The sequence below is a fragment of the Schistocerca serialis genome, chromosome 1 (assembly GCF_023864345.2).
Source record: "Schistocerca serialis cubense isolate TAMUIC-IGC-003099 chromosome 1, iqSchSeri2.2, whole genome shotgun sequence".
Taxonomy (NCBI): domain Eukaryota; kingdom Metazoa; phylum Arthropoda; class Insecta; order Orthoptera; family Acrididae; genus Schistocerca; species Schistocerca serialis.
Window position 1 is genome coordinate 484006701 of NC_064638.1, and position 26972 is coordinate 484033672.

Here is a 26972-nt window from a genome sequence, read left to right on the forward strand (position 1 = left end):
TATTCTTCCACTATCCATAAGAAGATCACAGTCATTGCTGAACATGTGGACAAGAATCAGAATTTATAAGTAACAATCCAGAGTTACCAATTCATTCAGAAATTTCATTATCAAAACCCCAGTGACTGAGGTCTAAAAAACCATCATGACACATTGAATCAGTTTGCAGGACAATAATTTCAGCATGTAAGAAACCTGGAATGATCAATGGCAGGAGTAGTCTTCCATGAAGTATCACCAGTACTCAAATCTCCCTGGGAGCAACCAGGAGGTTTTCACATACGCTGATGACACTAGTGCATACTAAATTGGATCAGAATAGACTGGGGTAGATGTGCAACTTCGCTACACCAATGGGGATGGAAGTCCTCCACTGAATGTTTGCTCAGGGCATTCAAAGGGACAATGGAAGACCTTCACAATTTGTGAAGCTGCAGAAGCTTCTGACAGGATTTCCATCTGGATTTAGTGCTATGAACCATTTAAGTACTTAAGAATGTAACATCAGAAGTCCTTGATGCCATGTGAAGAGAGAAAGGATGAAGCTGTTAATCATAGTGCAGTTAGGCATTGGACAAGCAGGTAATATGGTGACAGCTGGCATACCAATACTGGGAACATCCTATGTAGCAGCGGACTCCTTACTAAGTGTATGAATTGTGAGTCCAAGTGGAAGTATGAGAAGTGAGAGTGTGCAGAGTATTGAGAGAGATGAAGTGCAAAAATAGAAGCCACAAACCACATCATTACCTTCACATAGCCCACGAGTAAATGTGCATGATGACAATGCAACCCACGTTGAGCAGGACCAACAATAAGATAATTTTATAAGAACCATTGCATTCAGGGTGTTTAGATCAGACACTTTTCTACAAATACCTGTCTATATCGAATAGTGTTTCTATGGAACTTAAAAGGAATACTGCCAACATTGTGGATGGAGCCTTATTTATTGGCTTATGCATATAATCTTGAAATGCAGTTTGATTGGGTGGGGGGAAGTGCGACGCCCCGTGACAGATCATGGGCCAAAGCCCTTCCGCGGCCACGGCCACTTGCGGAACTCTGCCATCATGGTAACAATGCTTCACCTTCTTCTTCAAGTGTCCTGACAGGAGTGGATTTCTGTGTAGACTCTTGTTGGGTTTGAATCATTCTCAAAGCTGGATCCCAGGCCTTGCTTTACTGGAAACTGCTGTCTTTATTTATTAGTTTGTCATGCAGCCAGATCTGCATTGCCTCTTTGAGGATACAGTCCCAGAAGGTGTTCGATTGCTGTAACACCTTTGTGCCATTGTAGTTCATGTCATGTCCGTGTGAGATGCAGTGCTCTGCCATGGAGTACTCGGTCGGTTGTGCGTTGTCTGTGTGCCGTTTATGTTCACTAAATCTCTCCTTTACTGTCCGCATGGTGTGGCCTACATACGTTTTCCCGCACTGGCAAGAGATGCTGTAAACTCCCGGTTTCTAAAGTCCTAAGTCGTCCTTGACTGATCTTAATAATGTTTATGTTTCTGATGGAGGGCGAAACACGCACTTGACATTGTATTTTCTGAGTATTCTGCTGATCTTTGACGATGTGTTCCGACATATGGTATAGTACCATTGTAACCGGTTTGTCTTCATCTGTACAGCCTGATTACGAATGTGTCGTCTACATATCGAAAAAAGCAAGAGGGCTTGTAGACTGCCAACTAGAGAGCTTCTTCTCCAAAAGCATCCATAAACATATTGGCCAATACTAGTGATAGCAGACAGCCCATCACTACTCCATCTGTTTGTCCATAGTAGGTCCCATTGGACAGAATGTATGTTGACATAATTATGAATTCGAAAACTTACGTTACTGTTTGCCGAATTTTTCTCCTATGAGGCATAGGGAATCTCTTAAAGGTACCCTAGTAAAGAGGGATATCAGGTAAAAGCTCACCATGAGGTCTTCTTGGCCCAGTCGCAAGTTCTGGAGCTGCTGGATGAAATGCGCGGAGTTTCTGATGTGGTGCTGACATTTACCCACAAAGGGACTGAGCATCGACGTCAGGATAAAGGGAATTGCACAGTCCTACTGCCATGTAATGTATACAAGCAAAAATTGTACGACCTATTAGAAGATGACACCTACCAGAGAATCAAAGGCAATCCTACCAACAGAGTGAAAAGGAAGACTATTGAGCTTCTCCAGCATACCTTCGAAGATAAGAAGATGCTGAAGAAACTTCGTTCATGAGCAGCTGCAACTTCTAGACTTTATGGACTACCTAAAGTCCATAAGGATGAATCACCTCTCTGACCGATTGTATGCAACATTGGAGCACCAACATAAGAATTAGCAAAACATCTGATGTTGTTCAGTCCCTTTGTGGGCAAATGCCTGCACCACATCAGAAAGAGCGCGCATTTCATCCAGCAAATCCAGAACTTCTGAATGGGTCAAGAAGACGTCTTGTTGAGCTTTAATGTGGTATCCCTCTTTACTAGGGTACCTATAAGAGATTCCCTAAGTCTCATATTAGAAAACTTCGGACCAACAGTAATGAAAGTTTTCAAATTCGTACTTACGTCAACATACTTTCTGTTCGGTGGGAACTACTATGAACAAACAAATGGAGTAGCGACGGGCTGTCCGCTATCATCAGTAGTGGCCAATATGTTTGTGGAGGCTTTTGAAGAAGAAGCTCTCTCGTTGGCAATCTACAAGCTCTCTTGATTTTTTTGATATGTAGACGATACATTAGTAATCTGGTCGCAAGGACAACAATGCTTCCAAAACTTTCTGCTGCACCAGAATATCAAGTTCACAATCTACTGTAAGCCAACACATATAGATTTGTACCTGTATGCCTCCAGCTCTCATGCTCCTTCACAGCGAGAGGTTGTTCTGAGCACACTGTTGCACAGAGCACGCGAAATCTCGGACTGTGAGAGCCCAGCAGTTGAATTGCAGCACTTGCAGGCCATGTTCTGCACCAACGGTTTTAACAACTGGCAGATAAAATGCGCATTAAGACCGAAGAAGCCGAAACCACAGCCTTCTGAGAACGAAGACAAACAGGTTGTGACGGCGATTATACCATATGTCGGGAACACATTGGCAAAGATTGGCCGAATACTCAGAAAATACAATGTCAAGTGCGTGTTTCACCTTCCATCCAAAACAAAAACATTATTAGGATCAGTCAAGGACGTCTTAGGACTCTGGAAACTGGGAGTTTACAGCATCCCTTGCCAGTGCGGGAAAGTGTATGTAGGCTAGAACATCTGGACCGTACAGGAGAGATGTAGTGGACATAAACATCACACAGACAACACACAGCTGACCGAGTACTCCATGGCAGACCACTGCATCTCACATGGACATGACATGAACTACAGTGGCACAAAGGTGTTACAGCAATCGAACACCTTCTGGGATTGTATCCTCAAAGAGGCAGTGGAAATCCGGCTGCATGATGAACTAATATATAAAGACAGTGGTTTCCAGTTAAGCAAGGCCTGGGGTCCAGCTTTGAGTATGATTAAAACACTATGACAGTCTACACGAAAATCCGCTCCTGTTAGGACACTTGAAGAAGGAGAAGAAGAAGAAGGAACATTGTCACCACGATGGCAGAGTTCAGCAAGCTGCCGTGGCTGCAGAAGGACTGCGGCCCACGATCTGTCGCAGGGCACTGCACTTACCCCACCACCCAGTGCCGCCCTTCCCCCACCACCGGCCATGGACTGTTTGGAACCACCTAGACAGGGGATGTGGGAGAGGAGTGGAGATTATATAAAGTCGGCATCCATCAGAGGTCAATCAGATTCCCAGAATGCCTGAAGATAGCAAGAAGTCGGCTTGCCGAAATATCGCGTCTTTTGGACGACGCTATCTGGCTGAATACCCGAGAAATTTTCAACATTCAGCGTTTCTTCCCTAACTAGGTATCACTTTTATCATTTTAAGTTTGCATTACAGAAATGACCAAATTCTTTGTCACATTGGAAATAATCTTTAAACTTCTGAGAAATATATTAAATTGTGAATATTTTTACCATTACTCAGTATATGCAGAGGTACAAATAATACAATACCATTTCTGTGCACTTTTTTAGAAATTATTACTAATTCTGATATATTCACTTGTGGACTGCAGTGCTAACAGACAATGTTGTTCCAAAATTGTGAACTATAACTGGTGTCACACTACCATGAATCTGACTGGTTACCTACCACTACTGGCATGAACAGTGTGGAGGACTCTTCACTTTCGTTTACACGTCCCACCAAGAAATTTGCCTGCGCAGTTTGCAAGCCAATTCACCCTACACAACTCCTGATACTGTCAAGTTTTAGGGATTACGTACATCTTAGGGAAAGACATCAACTTTTTCTGTAACCCACCACAACACCATAGGTGCTCTAACTACCAGAAAAGTAGGAACTTTCTGGAAAGGGAAGGTGACAATATTGATAACCTTAGAACCTTCAATATTCACATCACATTTAGACATCACTGTTCCTGAAAATTACACTTACAGCTCTTAGCATTGTGGAATTGGTAAGATTTATGGGCCTTGTATTCTTGGATATCAGCCATAAGGGATTTAAAAGCAGCGTCTCTTAAGGCACAGAGAATTCTAAAATATTTTTCAACATTATTCTACACTCAGTTGGAGAAGTGATTATCCAGACAAATTCAGTCTCTATTTCTTTCTCTCTTGTCCCTAGTATTGTTGAAGCTGTTTCCAAAACTATGGATAGAATAGCATTCATGCATCTCAAGTAGAGTATTATTAAATTGTGTGTGTTCCATGTCATTTTTCAGCCGAAAACTCAGTCTCATCTTTTGTGTGCAGTACAAGGAACAAGCATGAAAAGAATCCGGGAACAGTGAGCAGACTTTTCAATTTAATTACGCACTTTATTGTATCCACAACAGTGTAATACTTTATAAATTAGATCATCATCAATGTGTCTTTTAGGGCCTTTGCTTTGCATTTTGACGACATGAGGCTAGATTGTCCAATGTTTTAAACTCTTCTTTTTATCATTGAAACATATGTGAACAAATAAAAGCCCTAAACCTTTCATGGTATTGTGTAAAAAAAGTAGTAATCAACCAGTACCATGATAGCGACCTCATTTCTGGAAAATTGCTTTCATTAATGACTTGGCTGGTCTGATTCATAGTGGTATTAAATAGAGCTGGTCTGATTCATAGTGGTATTAAATAGAGCTGGTCTGATTCATAATGGTATTAGATAGAGATATAAGCTGTAAGTGCTTGTCTACATGGCCATTTCACAGTTAAGCTGTTGATCCAAAGACTGTCGTGGAACTTGCTACTGTTCTTAACAAGTTTCCTCTATCTGTTGTGGTATTAAGGGAGCTCCTCCGATTTGTCATATGCTGGAGTCGATATTACAAAGGTTGTCCAGAAAGTAAGTTCTGATCGGTGGCTAAATGGAAACCACAGTGAAAATCAGAAACATTTTATTTGCAAGAGTTAGATACACCTTTCTGATACTTCTCTACACAATCGCCACTCCGACTCCGACATTTGTCGGAGCGTTATATCAAATTTCCAACACTATTGTCATAGAAGGCAGCTGCTTGTGCTTTCTGATAATTTTCTATGCTGGTCTATAGCGTGTAGCTTGCACCCAAGTGTTGTCTTCGTATCTAGCATTTCATGTGAACAGAGATGATATTCAGGACGAGCCAATTAGGGCTGTGTTGTGGGTGATCTAACACTTCCCATCAAAAAGGCTGCAGGAGCATCTTCACTGCTCCTGCAGAGTGCGGCTGAGAATTGCCATGAAGAAGGATGTGCATTGCAGTTGTGTTAGGTGGGCTGCATTCATTAAGGCGAAGCATCTCAGTGGGCCCTCCTACTTGGCGGGAGATATCATTGTTCTAGGCACCTGTGCTCGCTCAAAGTGTGCTTACAACTGAAAAGAGCATCTTGATGCAATCGACAGTCATACTAGAGACGCTACCCAACACATCTGTGCAAAGCTAAATCAAGTTTTCACTGTGGTGTCCATTTCGCGACCGATCAGAACCTCCTTTCTGGACAACCCTCGTAAATGCGTTGATATCTTGCTTGGCACCAATCTTTAAAGCAAAGTGCTCATTTCAGGCAGTCTCTTAGCAAATGCTGTCTCACTAAGTAGCATGTGTCAGGGAAAACAGAAATGGTCCATACGATGTAAGCATCATAGCCATTGAAGGTGACTTTCCTTGAGAGTGGCACTGATACTCGGTACCTTCACAGTATTCAGCAGCATCTCTTTTGTTACGTGGTCACTTCATGTTACATCTAGAAAGTTTCTTAAGCACCACAGGCAAAAGGTGTTGAACTTACATTCTAGTTTAGCATTGATGCCCAGGTCTCAGCACCATACAAGAGGGAGCTCAGCACACATGCCTGATAGAGTGTTTTTGTCGTCACCATAAGATGTATGTTTTTCCACACTCTTGTGTGGAGCTTCCTGAAAGTATTCGCTGCTTTCCCAATTCTCGCATTTATTTTGTCATCCAGAGAGAGATCTTCTGGCACAACCAATCCAAGGTAGCATAATTTGTCGACTACATTCAACAGAGAGCCATACAATCTTATGATAGGCATATCCATGTATGCTTGTGCCATGATCACAGTCTTCTTTACATTCAGAGACATAGATAAGAGCTTGCATGCAGCAGGAAATTTGTCCATAAGACTTCGAACATCCTCTTGTGTAAGAGCTAAAGTTCTGCATTGTCAGTGACTAAAAAGTTGCTTACATTAAGTCCTCATCATGATAGCTCTTGGATCTGAGTAACAATATGTAGTAAAGTTTCCTGTCAGTTGTACTGTGTAGTTGGATGTCCATATTTGTTGTGCTGAATATGACTTTGGGAAGTAACGAGGAGAATGCACCAAACATTGTAGAGGCCAGTAAATCCTGATGAGCTCCAAGAAACGGATGTGATGTGCTTCCTGTAAATGTCACAGCACCCTCCATATTGCTGAGAAAAGTCCTGACCATCTTCACTCAGCAGTGAAATTCTGCAGTAGCAGTCACAGTCACCACTGTCGCCTTTACCTTTGTACTGAATCACAATGTTCACATTGTGCACATCCCCCAGCATAGTGATGTCAGCCTAACATTTCAATAAAATTTTGTAGAGTGCTGGGAGAAGCGATGTCAGTGTGATAGTTGTGTGTGGATGTTGCCTTTTCTGGGGCATTTCCTGCATTTAAGCCATGCAACAGCTCTCTGAAACTCTCCTTTGTAGTTGCAGCTCCCATCTTGTGGGAAGTTGACAGTTGAGAAATTTCTCTTGTTGCCTTTGAGGTTATGTTTCCCAGATCCCAGAAGAGGCTGGAGTAGTGTTTGAACCATAGGTGCAGTTGCCAATTGCAGTCCATGTTGGCTGTTCCATCAGTCCCCTTAAGTAAGACATTCGATTTGGGGATGAGCCCTTTGGCCCTTTTGATACCCAGATACATCTTCCCAGGATTGATACACTCCTTTATACAACACTTACACAATGTTTTCCCAATATGTGCTAAAGCAGTTTCAGGCAGTGCACTGAACAATTGCCTTTTAAAATGGTTTTCCACAATCTTCATAAATAAAAGTCAGACTCTAAACTTTTCAATGGATCACACTTTTTTTCATGCAATAAAAATTATGTACATTTTATCTTATGATGCACAGCTATAGTTGATTCTCAGGTTTTAACATAGAGTTTTAATAAGAAACAGAAGTTGTATCTTAGGAAAACTTACTTTGTTACATGCAAGATATCTTCATGGAGAGTTAATTTCATTAGCCTCTTTAAAACAGGAATATAGTGCTCAAAAAATTTTCACTGTTATGTACATTTTTATAACTGCACTAGCAAACTTGGGAATGCTTTGCAATTGCTAAATATGTATGGGAATTGGGTATATATACTAATAGAACCCTCATTAGGATGTAGTTGCTTAAAATGACTGGAGTAAATCTATTGGAATCATTGATATGGAGGCATTAGCGAGACCTCTCCAGCCGCTTGGTCTGTGAGGACAGTTGTTGTTGTTGTGGTCTTCAGTCCTGAGACTGGTTTGATGCAGCTCTCCATGCTACTCTATCCTGTGCAAGCTTTTTCATCTCCCAGTACCTGCTGCAACCTACATCCTTCTGAATCTGCTTAGTGTATTCATCTCTTGGTCTCCCTCTACGATTTTTACCCTCCACGCTGCCCTCCAATACTAAATTGGTGATCCCTTGATGCCTCAGAACATGTCCTACCAACCGATCCCTTCTTCTGGTCAAGTTGTGCCACAAACTTCTCTTCTCCCCAATCCTATTCAATACTTCCTCATTAGTTATGTGATCTACCCATCTAATCTTCTGCATTCTTCTGTAGCACCACATTTCGAAAGCTTCTATTCTCTTCTTGTCCAAACTATTTATCGTCCATGTTTCACTTCCATACATGGCTACACTCCATACGAATACTTTCAGAAATGACTTCCTGACACTTAAATCAATACTGGATGTTAACAAATTTCTCTTCTTCAGAAACGCTTTCCTTGCCATTGCCAGCCTACATTTTATATCCTCTCTACTTCAGTATTCTACATAATTTTAATCTGTGAATGAGCAGGATTTAAAAAAAATTCAGACTGTTCAAATTCCATAATACTTTCCAGATTATGAGTCCCTAAGCTATAAATTCAGCTTTCCTTTATTCTGTTAAAATCTGGCGTGAGGAAGCAAACAAAACAGCAGTTTTTGTGTTAAATTATATGTAAGAAAAATGAATATATATGTGGGAAACAATTTGTCTAATGGTTTACATGCCTTGCTGTCATAGTTGAAACTGACTGCAAGGAAGAAAATGAAATTACACATTTTCAAAGAACAACATTTTCTTTTTCGCAGTCGATTTTAAAAGAAACATTTTACATCGTTGTTTAAAGATTTTATTTTTTTAAATTTTATTTTAGTTTACGCTGTCAACAAATGATAGATAACCTCATGATTTTGTTTTGTAATATACTGAAGTATTTTATTTTAGTTTGCATGGTCAACAAACAATCATTTCAAGATTTCGTTGTTTTTTATTGTAATAGTACAGGCCATTAAAAATATATAAAAGTAATAGAAAATTTTAAACAGTCATGTATTAGTTTAGAAAGGAATGAATACTGTAGCAGCTGCTGTTGAAAAATGAAATTGAAATTCTTTTATTATTTTTTTCAGCCTCAAGTCACACAAAAAGTATCATGACCTGGTTGAAGTTCTTAGAAGGTCATCATAGGATGATATTAGCAGCAGTTCACATGCTACCCACCTATCGACATAAATTGCACAAGTTGAAGTTGAAACCAGTTAAGATATTGTTTGTGTGCCCTGAGCCTGAAAATGCAACAAAATAAATTTATTTGTATTAATCACTGTGCTCTCCTTAGGCAGTATGCCTAGTCTCTGTAATTTTGTGATTGTCTACTGATGTTATGTCTAACATGTTACCTTATCTTGTGGTAAGTTTCAAGGATTATGTTGACTTTGTTCCAGAACATGTTCTTGACATCTTTCATACTGTATTTTAATTTGCTTCTCTGAACTGAGCATGTATGTTGTCTATTGATAGGATGCAGTATCTAGTATGCTAGAACTGCTTAAGGAAAATAACTTCTATAGGGAAGCAGGAATTGTAATATCCAGACTGTTTTGTGGTGACAAAATTGCTCCAGGAGGATATGTTCCAGCACCAGTCGAGGCATACCAGCAACAGGATGTTTCTGGTTCTAACCACCTCTTTGGCCATTACCTGATGATATATGGAGGTACACCATTGGCAGAAGGTCAGTGACAATTCAGTGTTAATTTTTCCATTTCCCATATTTATTATATCATTAATTTGAAATTAAAGGAGATGATATGACAGAGGGGATGGAAATTGTTGGACAAAGGGGGAGGGGGGGGGGGGGGGGGGGGGGGGGGGGGAGAACACTGCGTAGGTTGAAGCCAGGATAATTTTGAGAACTGTAAGGACATCTTCCATCTGTGCAATTTCCTCCTCCTCTTCTCCTCTCCTCTCCTTTTCCACTTCCCGTATCCCCTGTCCCTCCCCCAGAGCCTCCTGATGAGGACCTGACTGCCTTGTCCTGTTGCTATCAGTCTCTGCATGCTTCTCCAGACAGCAGTTTCTCTCCCCCCACCCATACTCCTGTTTTCCCGACTCATTCTGGATTGCTGCTTCTGCTCAGCGTGACTGTTTCATTGTGGCTACAGCGGATGGAGATTGCAGTCATGTGTAAGGTTTGCCTACTTGTGTAAATATGTGTGTGTGTGTGTGTGTTTTTTCTTTTCTGAAGAAGTCTTTGGCTAAAAGCTAATGTGTAACAGTCTTATCATACTGCCTGTCTGCAACTCAGCATGTCATCTTTAATACGGGTAGCAAGCTATAATTTTCACAATATTCTTGATATTCCAAATTGTACATTCCTTTGTTTAGTAGGTACAGTAAAACTTGCTCAGATTGGCATGTGTATAATTCAGAAATCTGCCCAAACTGTACAAGTATTTCAATCCCGACGCATTCAGTGCACTTTTATATGCTGATTTTTTTGTATAAAGCAAAACGTACCTAACATGGAAGTGGAAAGCAAATCTTAGAACATACTTAATAATTCACTGCATAAAGTGGAAAAGAGCCCATACAGTACTACTGTATTACTTCATTAGTTATTCACAACTCTACAAGGACGTTACTTTTAACACACAAAACCAAGAAAAGAGATCCAGCACAGTACACCGCTGCTGCTGTGGACCTAAAACTGCACCGCTCTGTGCAACAATGAATAAATTATGCTCAGTGTTGGTACAGTACATCAAAGGAAACGGTTCATTCATCAGCGCTGTTTTTGCCGGCTTTCTTGTTTTCCTCATTATTGACGCACGCCAGCACATACAGGAACATTGTTGCGCATCTACAAACATTCTGCTGCAATGTGCGCAGTGAAGGAGATGGGTATTGTTCTATTAAATGATGGTTTTGCCTGGCAAGGTCATCATTTTCTGTCAGTTTCAGTTGACTAGTACTGTAGCACTTTAAGAGATACTGTAACATGATGTTGAACAAAGGGTATGTGTCGTTAACACTGTATGAAAAGATCAATGTAATCAAGACAAGTGAGAAAGACGAACTCTCCGTGCGCAAAATTATGTCGTGTTTCATATGCAGTAAAACACAAATTTATGAGAATTTAAGAAACAAGGATAAGATTTGGGACGAATGGATGAAAGAGAATGGGCAGATGAAAAGAAAGGCAAAGAAGACCGGAAATGAACAAATTAACAAATTAGTGTGGGAATGGTTCGTAAGTATGTGGTCAAAAAACTTACCTTTATCTGGATGCATGTTGCAGAGTGAGACTCTGAAAGTCACTAAAGAACTTGGAATTATGGAGTTTAAGGCATCCACAAGATGGCTGGACAGTTACAAAGCTAGGCACAATGTGATGTGGAAATTAAGTGTGTGGGGAAGCTAAGGATGAGCATGAAAATCTAGCAACAGGATGGAAGACAATAATGTCCAACTTAATTGTGAATTGTGACCTGAACGACATGTTCAGTGCTGATGAGACGGGACTGTTTTATCGTGTGCTGCCCTCAAAATTGTTAGCAACTCAAGGTGAAAAGTGCACCGGAAACACTCACATTGCAAATTACGCCTCCAAAATTGTCGCAGATATTTTTCTCTTCATCCCAACCATGTGTAATTATGGTGTGCGCAATCTGGTTGTTCCCCATCAGAAGATTCTTCAATTTTACTTTCCTATCTTCACCCTCAATTCCAAAATCCTAGCACCTTCCCACGCAGTGAAGCAAAGTTGTATATTTACATAAGAAATTTGTTCCCAGCACCACATCTTTTACAAGTCCATTCACTAAAAAGCATCCTATACTAAAATGATTCTACTCGCACTTGAATTCAAAGAGCACTTCTTGACTTATGGGCATACTTAAACAGCCAACTGCCGCTTTGATTTTTACAGTATTTACAGGTAATAATACTAATTTCTGAAACTTCCTGGCAGATTAAAACTGTGTGCCGGACTGAGACTCAAACTCGGGATCTTTGCCTTTCGCGGGCAAGTGCTCTACCGACTGAGCTACCCAAGCACGACTCACGCCCCGTCCTCACAGCTTTACTTCTGCCAGTACCTCGTCCACTAATTTCTTATTCTTTACCCTATGTACAAATCCTTCCAACATTGCTGACACATTACGTCCAGAATCGAGCAGTGCGTCTACTTTCTCGTCATTTACTTTAATTTCAATGATAGGCTGAACATTAATCATTTCTTTTCACTCCAAACATTGTTCCCTCAATAAATCATTTTCTATGTCTCGTCCCTTCTCTTCCATCTCTAGAGTACACATATCCTGTTTGATCCACCCCTCAATTTCATATTCGTCCCAAAATAATTCATTAAATGCTTCTTTCGCCCCATTTTCTTTTATTCTCTCTTCTAGCCCTCTCACTTCCTTAAACTTTTCTCAAGTCCACAAATGAGGCAATAATGATCATAATGTTCTACCGTACCATCGCCAATCAGTTATAGTAAAATCACATTCCTCCTTAAGATACCATTCTGTCCAAATATCACTTTCTATATTAGAATCTAACTCACTGTATTCTCCCTTAAAATTATTGACATTAGTAGCTACATCATTATTATGAAATAAAGCATTAATTTTTACTTCCATGTCATTACAAACACCTTCACAAATAGCACTTTCAACAGCCACTGATATATCATACAACTCGCTACATAAAACCTCATTTACCTCTGTCGACAAATCACCAATATAAGAACTGCCCATAGTTTCACCATCCTCTGCCATTACATAACATAAGATTTGAATGTGAGCTTAATACCTTTTCCTCTCCTATATGCTCCTGCGCCACATTAATTGCAGGTCACACATCAAATTCAGGTCCACTTTCATTCTCAAACAAACATTCACGATCCATAGATCCATCCAGAATTTCGGCTTCACCTCCATTAGTAGAAAGATATGCACAGATTTCTTCTTCTGAAATATCAGTACTAGCAGCCTCAACTTACATAAGTTCAACACATAAAACATCATTACTACCTACCTTCAAAAATAATTCACCAATCTCCGCCAGTACACACACAGATTCAGCAAGAGCTGATGAGACTAATGCTACGCCCCACCTTATTAACCTCCATAACAACTTTCGTCATCACAATATCACCTGAAACATCATCACATTCATCACTATAATCATTACCACTGGTTAGTATCTCTTTAAAATTTTCTATACCATCTTAACTCCACCAAATTCAGCTCTACCTCAGTCTCCTTTTGGCACATAGAATCTTTCATTGTATTAACATTCACATACTCTTTCATCTCACATTCATAAAACAAATAATTTAGACCTAAATCATAATCATTGCCTTTATCTTAGGATTACACCTTTTACATACAATCTGATTTGAAAATTTACCTACTTGATTCTCATCTCTTACTAATTTCATTTCAGAATTCTGACACTTTTCTGCTGATTTATTAACACATATCACACATCCATTTACTCGTGTCCTATTCATCACCGGTTTATTGTGCAGTCTCCGGACGTGAGATGCGGTGAAACCTAGTTTGCCGATCTCCCATTACGTTGGTTCATTTCACCAGGTGCTGTTCCCTCAAATCTAATGGTTTTTAATTTTCCATCATCAATTCCTCGATTCCACTAGCCATTTTACCTACTTCGTCTTTCACAACCAAAGCTATTTCGGATTGAACTGAATCAATTTTTAAATTTATGTGAACCATATCGGTTCTAACAGAGTCAATTTTTAAATTTACGTCACCTGTATCGGTTTTAACAGAATCAATTTTGGATCCCAATCCTCTTATCATTTGCATTAACTGTGGCATCATGTCTCCCTCAAATTCATCTCCCTTGCCTGGTTTCAGACTATTTGCCCTACTAAATTCACAGCTGATCATGCTCTCCCGCTCCGACTTCGGGCTAAGTGACTCATTAGTATTTTCAGACCCACACAAACTAGCCGACTGCTTTATATTAGCAGCATATATTATTAGCAATTGAACTACAGAATTATACATAATCTCACTATCAGTGCAGGTACTTAGCTTTGTCTTGCTGGATCCTACTGCAATGGTATTTCTGCTGATGTTGCAGTTGAAGCCGACACTGAAGATCTCGTACCCTCTGCTGTGATACTGCAACCACCGCTGCATGATGAATCACCATTGAAGATGCAACTGCTGGCTGGAACCACGTGCTTTCGATGTCACCTCTTCTTCTGCACTACTTTTTTTGTCACTTCTAACCACTGCTAAACTCAGTGCACACAAATGTTGAAAAATTCATAGCTCAGAGTCCCCATGCAAACTGCCGCAGACTTGGGACCTAGATCACAGTATGTTTTTCCCATGCAAACTGCCTAAACTGCCACAGACTTGGGACCTAGATCACAGTATGTTTTTAACTGTGAGAATTACAATTGTAATTTCACAACTATTAAAGAAACCTAATATTCAGTCCTGAACCAATCTCACATTTAACTTTTGCAAGAGGTTCTACCTATCAAAGTTCAGATAATACTTTTGGAAACACTTTGCAGAAGTCAAATCCAATTCCAAACTTTCCAGAGTTCATATTCTGCAACTAACCCATTCCAAAATCAAATCCTGTTCCAACACTTTGCAAGATTCTTATCTCTCAACTAACACTTTCCAAGTTCCTATCCCGGATGTCTTGGCTCAAACTCGTGTAGAGGTTGAACCACAAGTGTCACATTACACACCCTAAATTAGACACTTGTGACCTTTTGGTTAAATTGTCTGGCTGCTGGCAAGTTTGCGAAATACAAAGTTAATATAATATATCATAACGGTAATAATAATACCGGGAACTAAATCTACAACCCATAAATGATGTAAGCCACACAGTTGCGATTTGCTTAGAATAATGTTTATTCAGAAAGCAAACTAACAGCGAAAGTGGTTGTATTTTGAGTTGCTGTTACACTCGAGTGCATATCCATTTGACACAGTTCGATCATTCACATTCTCATCGCGAAATACAAGTTATCTACATCAAAAGTTAGAGTTCACACCAGGCGCACAGCTTGTCACCGCTCAGAGATAAGTCCCGTGATGCCACAAAGTGCAAAGACTGACTGTCTGCTTTCACATCTGCATCCGAACCGTACCATTTAGTGTCTCCAGCCAAACCGTCCCTTTCGCGTATGCACCAGCACTCTCTCTGCCCATCCCCGGCCGCGTTGCCAGCGCGATGAGCATCAGCGCTCAACTGACTAGTGCAGTTCCCTCTCCTGAAGCCATCCATCTGTTTGGCTACAATTTATTCTACATTATTTTACATTTTAACATATTTAAATAATCAAAGCTTGACCACATTCACATTCTAAATAAAGTAACAATAACATCTATTACATAATAAATGTTAAATTCCTTCTTAGCCACAGCCAGTAGCCTTGCACCAATGTGCTTTCTGATAAATAAATAAAGAACAAAAGTAACTATTGTGCACTAAACTTTACAACAAATATTCTATTACCTAATGATTCAGTAAGGTTTCATGCTGTCATCGCTCAGTGTTTTGTGTGGAGGAAATGATGATTTGATGCTTAACTGAAAATACTGATAATTTAAATTTACTATATCTTTTAAAACAAATAAAGTTACAGAGTTAATATTTACAATGTTTGTCATTTTAATGATTCACTTCTATATGAAATGTCAGTCTTTAGCCGGCCGAAGTGGCCGTGCGGTTAAAGGCGCTGCAGTCTGGAACCGCAAGACCGCTACGGTCGCAGGTTCGAATCCTGCCTCGGGCATGGATGTTTGTGATGTCCTTAGGTTAGTTAGGTTTAACTAGTTCTAAGTTCTAGGGGACTAATGACCTCAGCAGTTGAGTCCCATAGTGCTCAGAGCCATTTGAACCATTTTGTCAGTCATTAAGATCGACCAAAGCATTCAGATTTTATCATTCAGGTCTTTAATATACAAAACTTGTTAATTTCACTGTAACAGTAAATCCCAAACTATTATAGATATGATAAGTATTCAAGTTTTATTTTGATCCCCACAAAAATTTATGGAGGATGGCAGATTGAAATTACTGTGGCTTCATTCCCTGCATCACCACATAATTAAATAGTTTCCACAAATTGTTCCCTTTGTAGCCGATCTTAGGTCTGCCATATTTAACACTGCTGCGTCTCCTCAGCCACAAACAGCTTCTCATGGGTTTCCCTATGACGTAGGTTCTCATCTGTCTCGCTCGCACACTACAGCGCTTAGGCCTCAATAGACAATAAACAGCTGTGAATTTCCCCATCTCGTGGTGAATCTGTACCCTCTGTGGCACGTGGTCCTGGATGACAGGTTATGTTTCACAATTCCTGTAGGCTGACTTTTTCGGCCATATATTTAAATGAGAGCACAATGCTCGTTAACTCACAATGTTCACCTGACCTCATGCCATGCAATTTTTTTCTTTGTTGTTCTATAAAAGATTGTTTCTATGTTTCACCACTACCTAATGATTTTACAGAGTTGAGACACAGTGTGCAAGAGACTATTGCTTGTGTTACTCCCGACTTGTTAAGTGAAGTGTGAGAAAAATTGGGTTTTAGTTTGGATGTGCGCCATATAACTCAAGGTGCACATTTTGAAAATTTGTAAGAAAAACTACATTACCTTCAATTTGAAGTATAATTTGTTGTAAATTGTCTCAATTAAACTGGTATAATACATCATTGAAACCAGGACATTCTTTTATGGGCACCCTGTACATAATATTTTGAGAATTGTAATTATTGATAGTTAAACTATTATTTTGTTGTATATATTATTCCAGGATCAAGTAGTTGTTCAGATGGCAATGAGCCTCATTTGCTCACAACACCTGGTTTAGTCAAGTCATTGTGTTGGTTCATACTGAACATAGTGACTATAAATCCAGAGGAAACTTTGTGTGAAATTAACCATTGGGGACTTATACGAATTTTATTGAGGTAAATATTCAACGGCCTTATTCAAATATTCTAGTGTTATTTGTAATGGATTTAGTTTTGTTAGCCTTCATGGAACAGTAGTTATTGGTTGGGTGCTGAGTTGTATATTTATAAGTATAGTACACTTTTGAATGTAACACTAGAACTGGATTTTAAATTATATATGGCAGATTTTCTGCTTTTAGAAGTTTATCCTTGTACTTCCTTTGTCGTGAAACAAAGGCCAAAATATTATACATATTTTGCTTCCTGTAAATTCTTCCTTCACCTCTCCTCCTCTCTGTCTCTCTCTCTCTCTCTCTCTCTCTCTCTCTCTCTCTCTCTCTCTCTGCCTCTTTCTCTTTTTCCGCTCTCTAGGAATGAAAATCAGGCACCTGACTTTAACACTTTCTTATTATGTCATTCCTGCTTCAATTTCTTCTTCAGCATTTGTGTGAGGGATGTAGTTATCAGCATCAGTTGAATTTATATGCATTTTTATGACGTGGAAGGTACATACTGTCCATTTTGTTAGAAACCACGTTCATGAAACAGATGAGGCTTGTTTAACAGAAAACAGAACAACATGTGTGCAAAACCTGTTCACACAACTGTGATAAAAATGTTGAATAAGTATTCCACAAACTGGAAGAGGTAGACTGTGTCAGTTCATGTAGCACTATTAATTGTTTAAGACTTTTACTGGCAGTGCCATTGTAGCTCTGGTCCGAGCGGCCAGAGATAGGTGTGCCTATTTGTGTTAGTGTGCGTGTGCGTGTGTGTGTCTTTTTTTCTTTTCTAAAAAAGACTTTGACTGAAAGCTTGGTGTTTCTGTTTGTTTTGCACGTCAGTAACTCAACAAATCATATTTACAGCGAGTAGCAGTCTATCCTTTTTATAATTTTTAAATGAAAAGAATATTACAAAACTAGGCTGCCTCCATGGTCTGGTGGCTAGAATTAGTGTCTGCTAATGCAGCAGCTACGGATTCAATTCCTGTTGAACCTTTCAGATTTTTTTGTAGTAAAGAGGTCTGGCACACCTTCTGAGGCGAAATAAGAAGCTGCTCAGTAATATAAGCAGCAAAATTAAATGTAAAGGATAGACTGCTATTACCACATAGAATAGGTGTTGAGTGGCAGACAAGCACACTGAAAAAAAGACTGCAACATATTATAAGCTATTGGATGAAGTCTATCAACAAAGACAAAAACATTCACAGATGCATAACTCTTGCACACACACACACACACACACACACACACACACAGGCACACACACAGGCACACACACACACACACACACACACCACTGTCGTTTCCAGGTGCTAAGGCGCGGCTGTGATTTATGTGATTGTGCCTGCCTTGTTTGTTTTTTAAATAAGAAAATTGACACACAAGTCCCTGAAGGCTTGTACCAGGATAATGGCAACATGATTCTTATTTTATCAGAAAAACTGATGTAGGGTAATTGCTGTATGTCATAGTGCCTGATGAGCCTATTATTTAAGCGAGTTTGACACTATTTATTGACCAAAATGAAGCTTTATTGCTACTTGATACAACACTGCCTTGTTGTTGTTGTTGTTGTTGTTGTGGTCTTTAGTCCTGAGACTGGTTTGATGCAGCTCTCCATGCTACTCTATCCTGTGCAAGCTGCTTCATCTCCCAGTAACTACTGCAACCTAAATCCTTCTGAATCTGCTTAGTGTATTCATCTCTTGGTCTCCCTCTACGATTTTTACCCTCCACGCTGCCCTCCAATACTAAATTGGTGATCCCTTGATGCCTCAGAACATGTCCTACCAACCGATCCCTTCTACTAGTCAAGTTGTGCCACAAATTTCTCTTCTCCCCAATCCTATTTAATACCTCCTCATTAGTTATGTGATCTACTCATCTAATGTTCAGCATTCTTCTGTAGCACCACATTTCAAAAGCTTCTATTCTCTTCTTGTCCAAACTATTTATCGCCCATGTTTCACTTCCATACATGGCTACACTCCATACAAATACTTTCAGAAACAACTTCCTGACATTTAAATCTATACTCGATGTTAACAAATTTCTCTTCTTCAGAAACGCTTTCCTTGCCATTGCCAGTCTACATTTTATATCCTCTCTATTTCGACCATCATCAGTTATTTTGCTCCCCAAATAGCAAAACTCCTTTACTACTTTAAGTGTCTCATTTCCTAATCTAATTCCCTCAGCATCACCTGACTTTATTCGACTACATTCCATTATCCTCATTTTACTTTTGTTGATGTTCCTTTCAAGACACTGTCCATTCCGTTCAACTGCTCTTCCAAGTCCTTTGCTGTCTCTGACAGAATTACAATGTCATCGGCGAACCTCAGAGTTTTTATTTCTTCTCTATGGATTTTAATACCTACTCCGAATTTTTCTTTTGTTTCCTTCACTGCTCTGACATTCCACGCTCCGATCCGTAGAACGCGTTTTCTTTCTCCTGATAACGACGTCCTCCTGAGTAGTCCCCGCCCGGAGATCCGAATGGGGGACTATTTTACCTCTGGAATATTTTACCCAAGAGGATGCCATCATCATTTAACCATACAGTAAAGCTGCATGCCCTCAGGAAAAATTACGGCTGTAGTTTCCCCTTGCTTTCAGCCGAGGAACCACACGTTTGTCTGGCCTCTCAACAGATACCCCTCCGTTGTGGTTGCACCTACAGTATGGCTATCTGTATTGCTGAGGCACGCAAGCCTCCCCACCAATGGCAAGGTCCATGGTTCATGCTTTAAAGACGAGTAAATGGTATGTGTTTCAAAACAAAAAAAAATAAATAAATAAAAAAAAACTTATCCCCTCTGATTTGAATTTAGATTTTTCATTTTACAACAGCATCTGATCTGTCGCATTTTACAATTTGTTTTCAGTTTATCGGTAGGCTCAAGCTATAGATAATGAAGTGGACTTTAAAAGTGCTCATCACTGTCAGCTCTTGGTAAGGTACAAGTAACAGGATTTATAACTTCGCAGGCTCTCAGTAAAAACTCAGAATGAAGTGATTGAATTGTCCATTTTATTTGCTTCCAAAAATGACACAAAAACACTCACCCTCTCTCTCTCTCTCTCTCTCTCTCTCAGTTGCAGTGAATCACCTTTCCTTCCTCATGTTGTTCTGTCCTCCTTTTTCCTTACATATAAAAGATCAGTAGCTCCTAAATATTTGATGTTAATGACTTCAATTTTGTTTGGCTTGGTCAAGAATTTTACAAGGTCAGTAACACACTTCTGAATAAATTAGTGAAGGTAGGTGCTGTACAGAAAAAAATCTTTAATTGAAGGCATTGCTGCAATAACCTGATATGTACACTTCTGGCTGAAAATAAGCATTTACCATTATTGCTTATTATGAATGTTGCTCAATCAACTGGTGCAAGAATGAGACTTGTATATGGGACCAATTGAGAATAATGTAGGGACTGGACTTGTAGATGTCAGGTGTTTGGGGCAAGAATCAGACATGTCCCTGGATTGCCTTGTCATTGCACCAAACAGTAGGTAGATTCTGGCTTGTGAAATACACCCAAGGAGTTCACTATGGTTGATGCTATACAAGATCCATTTGTTTAGACTTCTTGTCCCATCTAAGAAAGCTTTTCCAGTCTAACATTAAGAGTGCTCATAACAAGAAGTTTGCTATATCAGATCACAGCTTCTTTGAGTACTCCACTGCCCACAATCATGTACTTCATGGTAGTACATCATTATCACAACTTAACCATAATGATTTTGTCATTCAGTAAGCCTCAACTACATTGACTTTTCCTGATGAAAAACTTTACAAAGCACCTCTGCCAATTAAAAGCACCTCTGCCAATTAAATCTCAGAAATATAAACATGTAACCAAGCTTGCCAAAATTATGTGCAGCTTGAGACACGTAATTTTATTGTAATTTGGTCTGTAAGAGAATTGTTACAAACACTACATACAGTTCATGTGAAATGCTAATATTTGTTGTTTCTTTAGTTGTTTGTTTATTTATTTGACATCATACTAAAAAAAAAAAAAAAAAAAAAAAAAAAAAAAAAAAAAAAAAAAAAAAGGTTGTTTTGTGTAAGTGAGAGGTAAGTGCAATATTTTAAAAGTCAATTAATATCATAATAAAAACTTTGTTGGCATTTTTTTCCAATTTTTGCACTTTTTCTTGTGTTTGACTTGATATTATGTAAACATGACTTACTTGGTTATTGCACCAGAACATTCATTTAATTACAGACCCTTTTAAATAGAGGTTTTCCGTATCTGTTAATCATACACAACTATATTCTAACAATGAAAAGAATCAATTATTGGTAATACAATGTAAATGGGTAGATAAAATATCTACTCACCAAGTGGCAGCTGGGGAACACACACGCACACACACACACAAAAGGATTTAACTTTTACAAGCTTTTGGAGCCAGTGCTTTTGGCGGAAGAGTTGGATGGGAAGGGAGAGGGTTGAAGGAAAAGGACTGGAGAGGTTTAGGGAAAGGAGTACAGTTCAGAAAAGTCACCCAGGACCCCGGGTCAGGGGAGACTTACCAAACAGGATTTGAAGGAAAGACTCAGTTCCTTCTCATCCCATCTGATAAGTCTCCCCATACCCAGGGTTCTGGGCGACTTTTCCGAATTGTACCCCTTTCCCTAAACCTCTCCAGTCCTTTTCCTTCTCCCCCTTCCTTCCCCTCCAACTCTTCTGACAGAAGAAGGAGTCACTGGCTCCAAAAGCTCACAAATTATATTCTGCAGTAAAAACGTATTTTAGATACACTCATTCTATGTCATGTGTGTTTTTTTTCATCAGTTTTCATGGTAGAATTTAGTTTTGAAAATTAGACACAAAATGTAAAAATTTGAATTTGAAGTATACTCCATATGTTTTCATTTCTTCTGTCAAGTTTTGTATTTAAAATGCAGTAATTCTTTTTAGGAGCATCAGTGATGTACCAGCATGTGGAGATTATCAGTGGAATAAAACACTGTACAGAGATGTTTTGGAGATGTACACAGCAGTGTGCACTGTGTTATCAACATGTGTATCACTCAATTCCAGCAGCCATGATGTCGCTGTGCATACACATGGCAGTATAAACACTTTAATTGGTCTGCTGAATCCCAGTGCATACTGTAAGTGACATATTTTTCTTTACTTGAATTTGGCCTCTCCCTCTTTTCTTTCTTCCTCCTTTCCTTCATTCTTCTTCATCTTCCTCTTCTTCAAAGCTCTGTAGATAAAGAACTTTCAGATTGTATCATGTACATGTTTTGTGTAGTTTCACCTGTTGTGTGCAACAGTTTTTAGCATGAAAAACATGCAACACTGATGAGTCAAAACATTATGATTACCGTCCACTGTGAGGCAGAATGCCACCTGGTGGTGTTGTGCACATGTGATCTGGTAATGGAACTATATGAGCAAACCAGAGATGAAGGAGGAATCATTCTTACAATGATCTGTGCCACAAATTGGGAAATCCACTGTCATAAGCAACTTTGGCCAAGGACATTATGTTATAACCCAACACTTGATAACAAGTACTTTGGAAGTGATGAAGCTAGTTGGCTATCCAAGACCTACTGCCATAATATCTACAGAAAGTCATTGAAGGACAAAGAAATATTGAGTAGATGACAAGGTATTATATGTCCAAGTGTCATTGTAGAACGTGGGTGTCAGAGGCTTTCATTCTGTAAACCAGTACCAGATCTGACAACAGAGTACATTGTAATGCTGGTACAAGCACAAGTGTTTTGGAGCATACCATTCATCACATATTGTTTAACAGGGGCTCCACAGCAGATGAGCCCTGCATATACACATGGGGACAACAATGACATTGTCAATTACAATAACAGTGAACACATGATCATCGAGATTGGATTGCGGATCAATGAAAATCTGCCACCTGGTCAGATGAATCAAATTTCTTGTTACACCAGGTTGGTGGTTATGTCCAGATACATGATCATTCAAGCAAAAAGCTGCTTGAAACAAGCACCACAGCATGGCTGCAGGCTGATGGGCATGATATTATGCTATGGGAGATGCTCATCTCTGTCTCCATGGAAGATGGGGTAGTAATCGAAGACAACATGATAGCTGTGGACTACGTAAACATCATTGCAAACTGCATGCATCCTTTTATACGTGATGTCTTTTCATCAGCAATGGAATCTTCCAGCAGATTAGCTAACCAAGTCTCTGGGCCTGAATTGTGCTGTAGTGGTTTGAGGAGCTGAATAGTAAACTAAGACTGATGTCTTGACCTTCAAATTCGTGTGATCTGAACCTGATGAAAGACATCTTGGCTGCTATTTGGTGTCAGCGGTGTGCCCACAAACAACTGACCTGTAATTTATGGGAATTGCATGGTGTCTGCATAGGCATCTGGTGCCACATACCTCTGGACCCCTACCATGGACTCGTTGAATCAATCCCACATGGAATCACTGCTGTATTGTTCTAAATGTGCCGGTCAGCAGATGGTCATAATTTTTCATCTTGTTGGTGTATGTTGGGGGATCTTAGACAGAAACAACAATAACAGCATAGTACATGTACTGGTAATCCGTACAAGTTCCTAAACTTTGAGTGTTACAGGCATATCTTTTTCACTGAGCTGGAACTCTCAGTCTCACTTTTAGACTCACACTTTACTCAGCCTAAACTTTTAATACTTTCATACATCAGTGAATCAGATTCTGAGCACTTGCAGAGGCAGTCACACTCAGCAGAAATGTTTGATGATAAATACAATAGTTGAAATATGGTTATATGTACGAGAGGAGGAGTTGAGAGTGACTGAAACATGCAAGTATTTATACTCATCAATTTGGCTATTGCCCTGGTACATTTCACAGGAATTTCAGTAAAAACACATTCAGCAACCTGACTAATGCACAAATACTTAAAATGTATGATTTCCTCAAAAGAAACATCATACTGCAATGAAGAAGGCAGATAAAAATTGTGGCACTGTTATATGTTTATGATCATGAAACATGTGATGTCAGTAATGTGAAAATAAAGCTAACAACTCAACTTATAGTTGAGACATTGAACAGCTAGCATTCACATAAACAAAAGTAAAAATTTTGCTAAATTTTCATGTCTTTTTTGGAGCTCACTTAAACACACACACACACACACACACACACACACACACACACACACACACACACACACACACACACATACATATTGACCTAGTCCAGGCTTTACAGACATACCATTACAGGCCTAAGACAGTGAGACCTCAGGAAGTGCATACAGCTGTAGGAGTGTTATCAGGTACAAGACAGGAAACTAATATATCATCAGTTTCCTGTAAAATATGAGAAGCCTCCACAATAACGAGGAGGAGGAGGAGAAGAAAATAAAGACTTTTGTATCAATCCAAAGGTGATAAGAAATAGAAAGAAATGCCAATAAACCAAGATAGTGAGTATGAAATTAATAAATGTCAAGCAGAAATAAGGCTTGGAAAGAAAGAGAGAGAGTAGAGTTAGTTTTACAATTACAGTACACTTCCTCCTTGAAATATGTGGCAACATGCTAATGATTTACAAGATTGTGTTAAGCTATGGCTAGACCAAGTAAAGTGTCACATGAGGAAAAAAGTCCAATGCGCCCTTAGTCATTTGCCGGGAGGCCTCATCCAAATTGTGAAGGTGTGGTTATCAAGGGTGCAGGTGCAGTCATCATCAAATTGTGGCTCATGTTAGCACATATAACACCTGTCAGTTGGGTTCTGTGGCTGTACTCGGTTCATACAGCTGGTGGTGAACACTGCTAGCCTTCTGGGTTGCAAGCAGAGCTTACAATTTGCAGTATTGTACCCAGAATTGATGTGGGTCCTTTGGTTAGGAGTCAACTGGAAAGTTTCAGCCAGAGGCTCCATCGATTTTGTGACAGTCTTGGCTGCAGCTTTATGGACCTGCTTTGTGGGGCAGAGAATTGTAAGATTCCTCCTGATAGGTCAAGAGTGCACTACACAGATGAAGCAGTTGCTTGGGTAGCAAGATACTTGTGAAGTGTTCATGAAGGCTTTTTAGGATAGACAATGGTTTGAGGTCCTCTGATGAATGCTCATCAGTTGGTACACAGAGAGAAAAATCAGATCACAAAGTAAAGACACTCCGGATGTCAAAAGTTCAACAGAAAACTGCCAAAGCATTCATAACAAAGTCACTGAATTTACTGCCCTCCAGGAAAGCTGTTGTGTACAAATTATATTTTGAACAGAGAGCTAGATGATAACCAAAGTGGAAAGCCCCAAAATGTTTGACATATCATGGAAGATATATCAAAAAGGCATGTTAGATGCCATAGGAGGAGAAGTTTTCGTTGCATTTGACATAAATATTGTCTCTTATCAGGGTCAAAATTGAGTCTGATTATGAAATTATCTGGATGCAACTAACCTGCTTAGGTGAACTCAAGTTAATTACCATAAGTTTTTATCATACATCTGATTCTACTGGAACAATTGCAGAATCATTCAGAGAAACTCTATGCTCAGTAGTGCAGAAGTATCACGATCATGTCACATTTATTGCTGACAACTTGATTGGGAAGTCTATGAATTAATTAGACTGTCTTGTGAAGTTGTTCTGAACACTTTTCTAAAAACCATCTTAAGCAGATAGTCAACTAAAACATAAGGGAAATATTTTAGACCTTGTAGCTACACACAGTCCTGCCCATCTCACCTGTGTCAGTATTGTAATGACAAAATTTAGGCAAGTGGGTTTGATGCCATAAAAACAACACATTCCGCAATACACTGGCACAGCATTGTGCCACGACACCTGCTGGGTATCAGTGCCCACTCCGGTCAGTGCCCAGCTAGTTACCAAATTCAAGCACTTTCTAGCATGTGGTATACACGATTTGTGCATAAATACTGGGTGTCCAACCAGGCATTTCATGGATTTGGTGTCCATCACATTGTTGGCTTCCACCATGAAGTCACTACTGCTCCACCACCATCCTGAGAGGACTGCAGGACAGGAGATTCAGCTGCATTGTTGATGGGTCGAGGGTCGAACTGAGGCCCTCGTAACCAATGTGCTACTGGGTGTCCACGTGTATCAGATGCTAGCAGCCAGCCAGCAGACCATATTTTGTTCCCAAGGCACCTATATTTCTGTCAGCCACCACACTGGGGCAGGCTGCCAGCATGTCACGCACCCTAGCTGGCCGTGCCAGTCTGCCACACCACTTCGTGACACAGCTCTGCTGCCGGCTGGGAATGCTTACCACATAAGGTCACACTGTGACCGGGCTGCACTGGGTATAGTAGCTGCAGACACCTTCATATTTCACTGCCGAGATCCGTGCGTTGATGCCCATCTCACCGCCAAGGCCAGATGTGGGCATAAGCTACTAATATGAGCTGTTGAAAACTGATGAAGGGATTATGCTGTCATCAAGCAGCTTGTGACTCTCATCAACCCATACCACACCATCTACTGTATAGAGACAGGAATTAGTGGTCATGAAGTAATCATGGCAACAACTATTAATAAATTCAGTAAATCCTAGAACAGTTTTTATGCTGAAAAAAGCAGATAAGCAGTTGTTGTCATCCTACTTAGACAATAATGGACATTATTTAGATCAAATTTGATGCACGTAGAGAAATTATGGTTAAAGTTGAAATTGATTGCAAATCGTGCTGTGGAGAGTATGTGCCAAGTAAGTGGATTAAGGATGGGAAGCCCTACAGTGGTTTAGTATCGAAAATCGGTAAATGCTGAGGATACAGAGATTGTTGCACACACTGTTCAAAAAAGAATGCAGAAGTGATGACAGGAAAAAGTTAATACAAATTCGTGTGTCTTTAAAAGCATGATGCATGAAGCATACAACTTCCACCATCATATACCATCAAAAGA

The 26972-nt window shown here is 39.7% G+C and overlaps 1 protein-coding gene across 1 annotated transcript in view; it reads left to right on the forward strand.

Moving 5' to 3' along the window:
* Positions 1 to 26972, forward strand: part of LOC126473677 (rotatin) — a 399830-nt gene that overhangs the window by 266357 nt on the left and 106501 nt on the right. The window contains exons 22-24 of the mRNA XM_050100916.1: positions 9611 to 9824; positions 16919 to 17075; positions 22003 to 22199. Coding sequence (XP_049956873.1) covers positions 9611 to 9824; positions 16919 to 17075; positions 22003 to 22199 — 568 coding nt within the window. The remainder of the gene's footprint in view (positions 1 to 9610; positions 9825 to 16918; positions 17076 to 22002; positions 22200 to 26972) is intronic.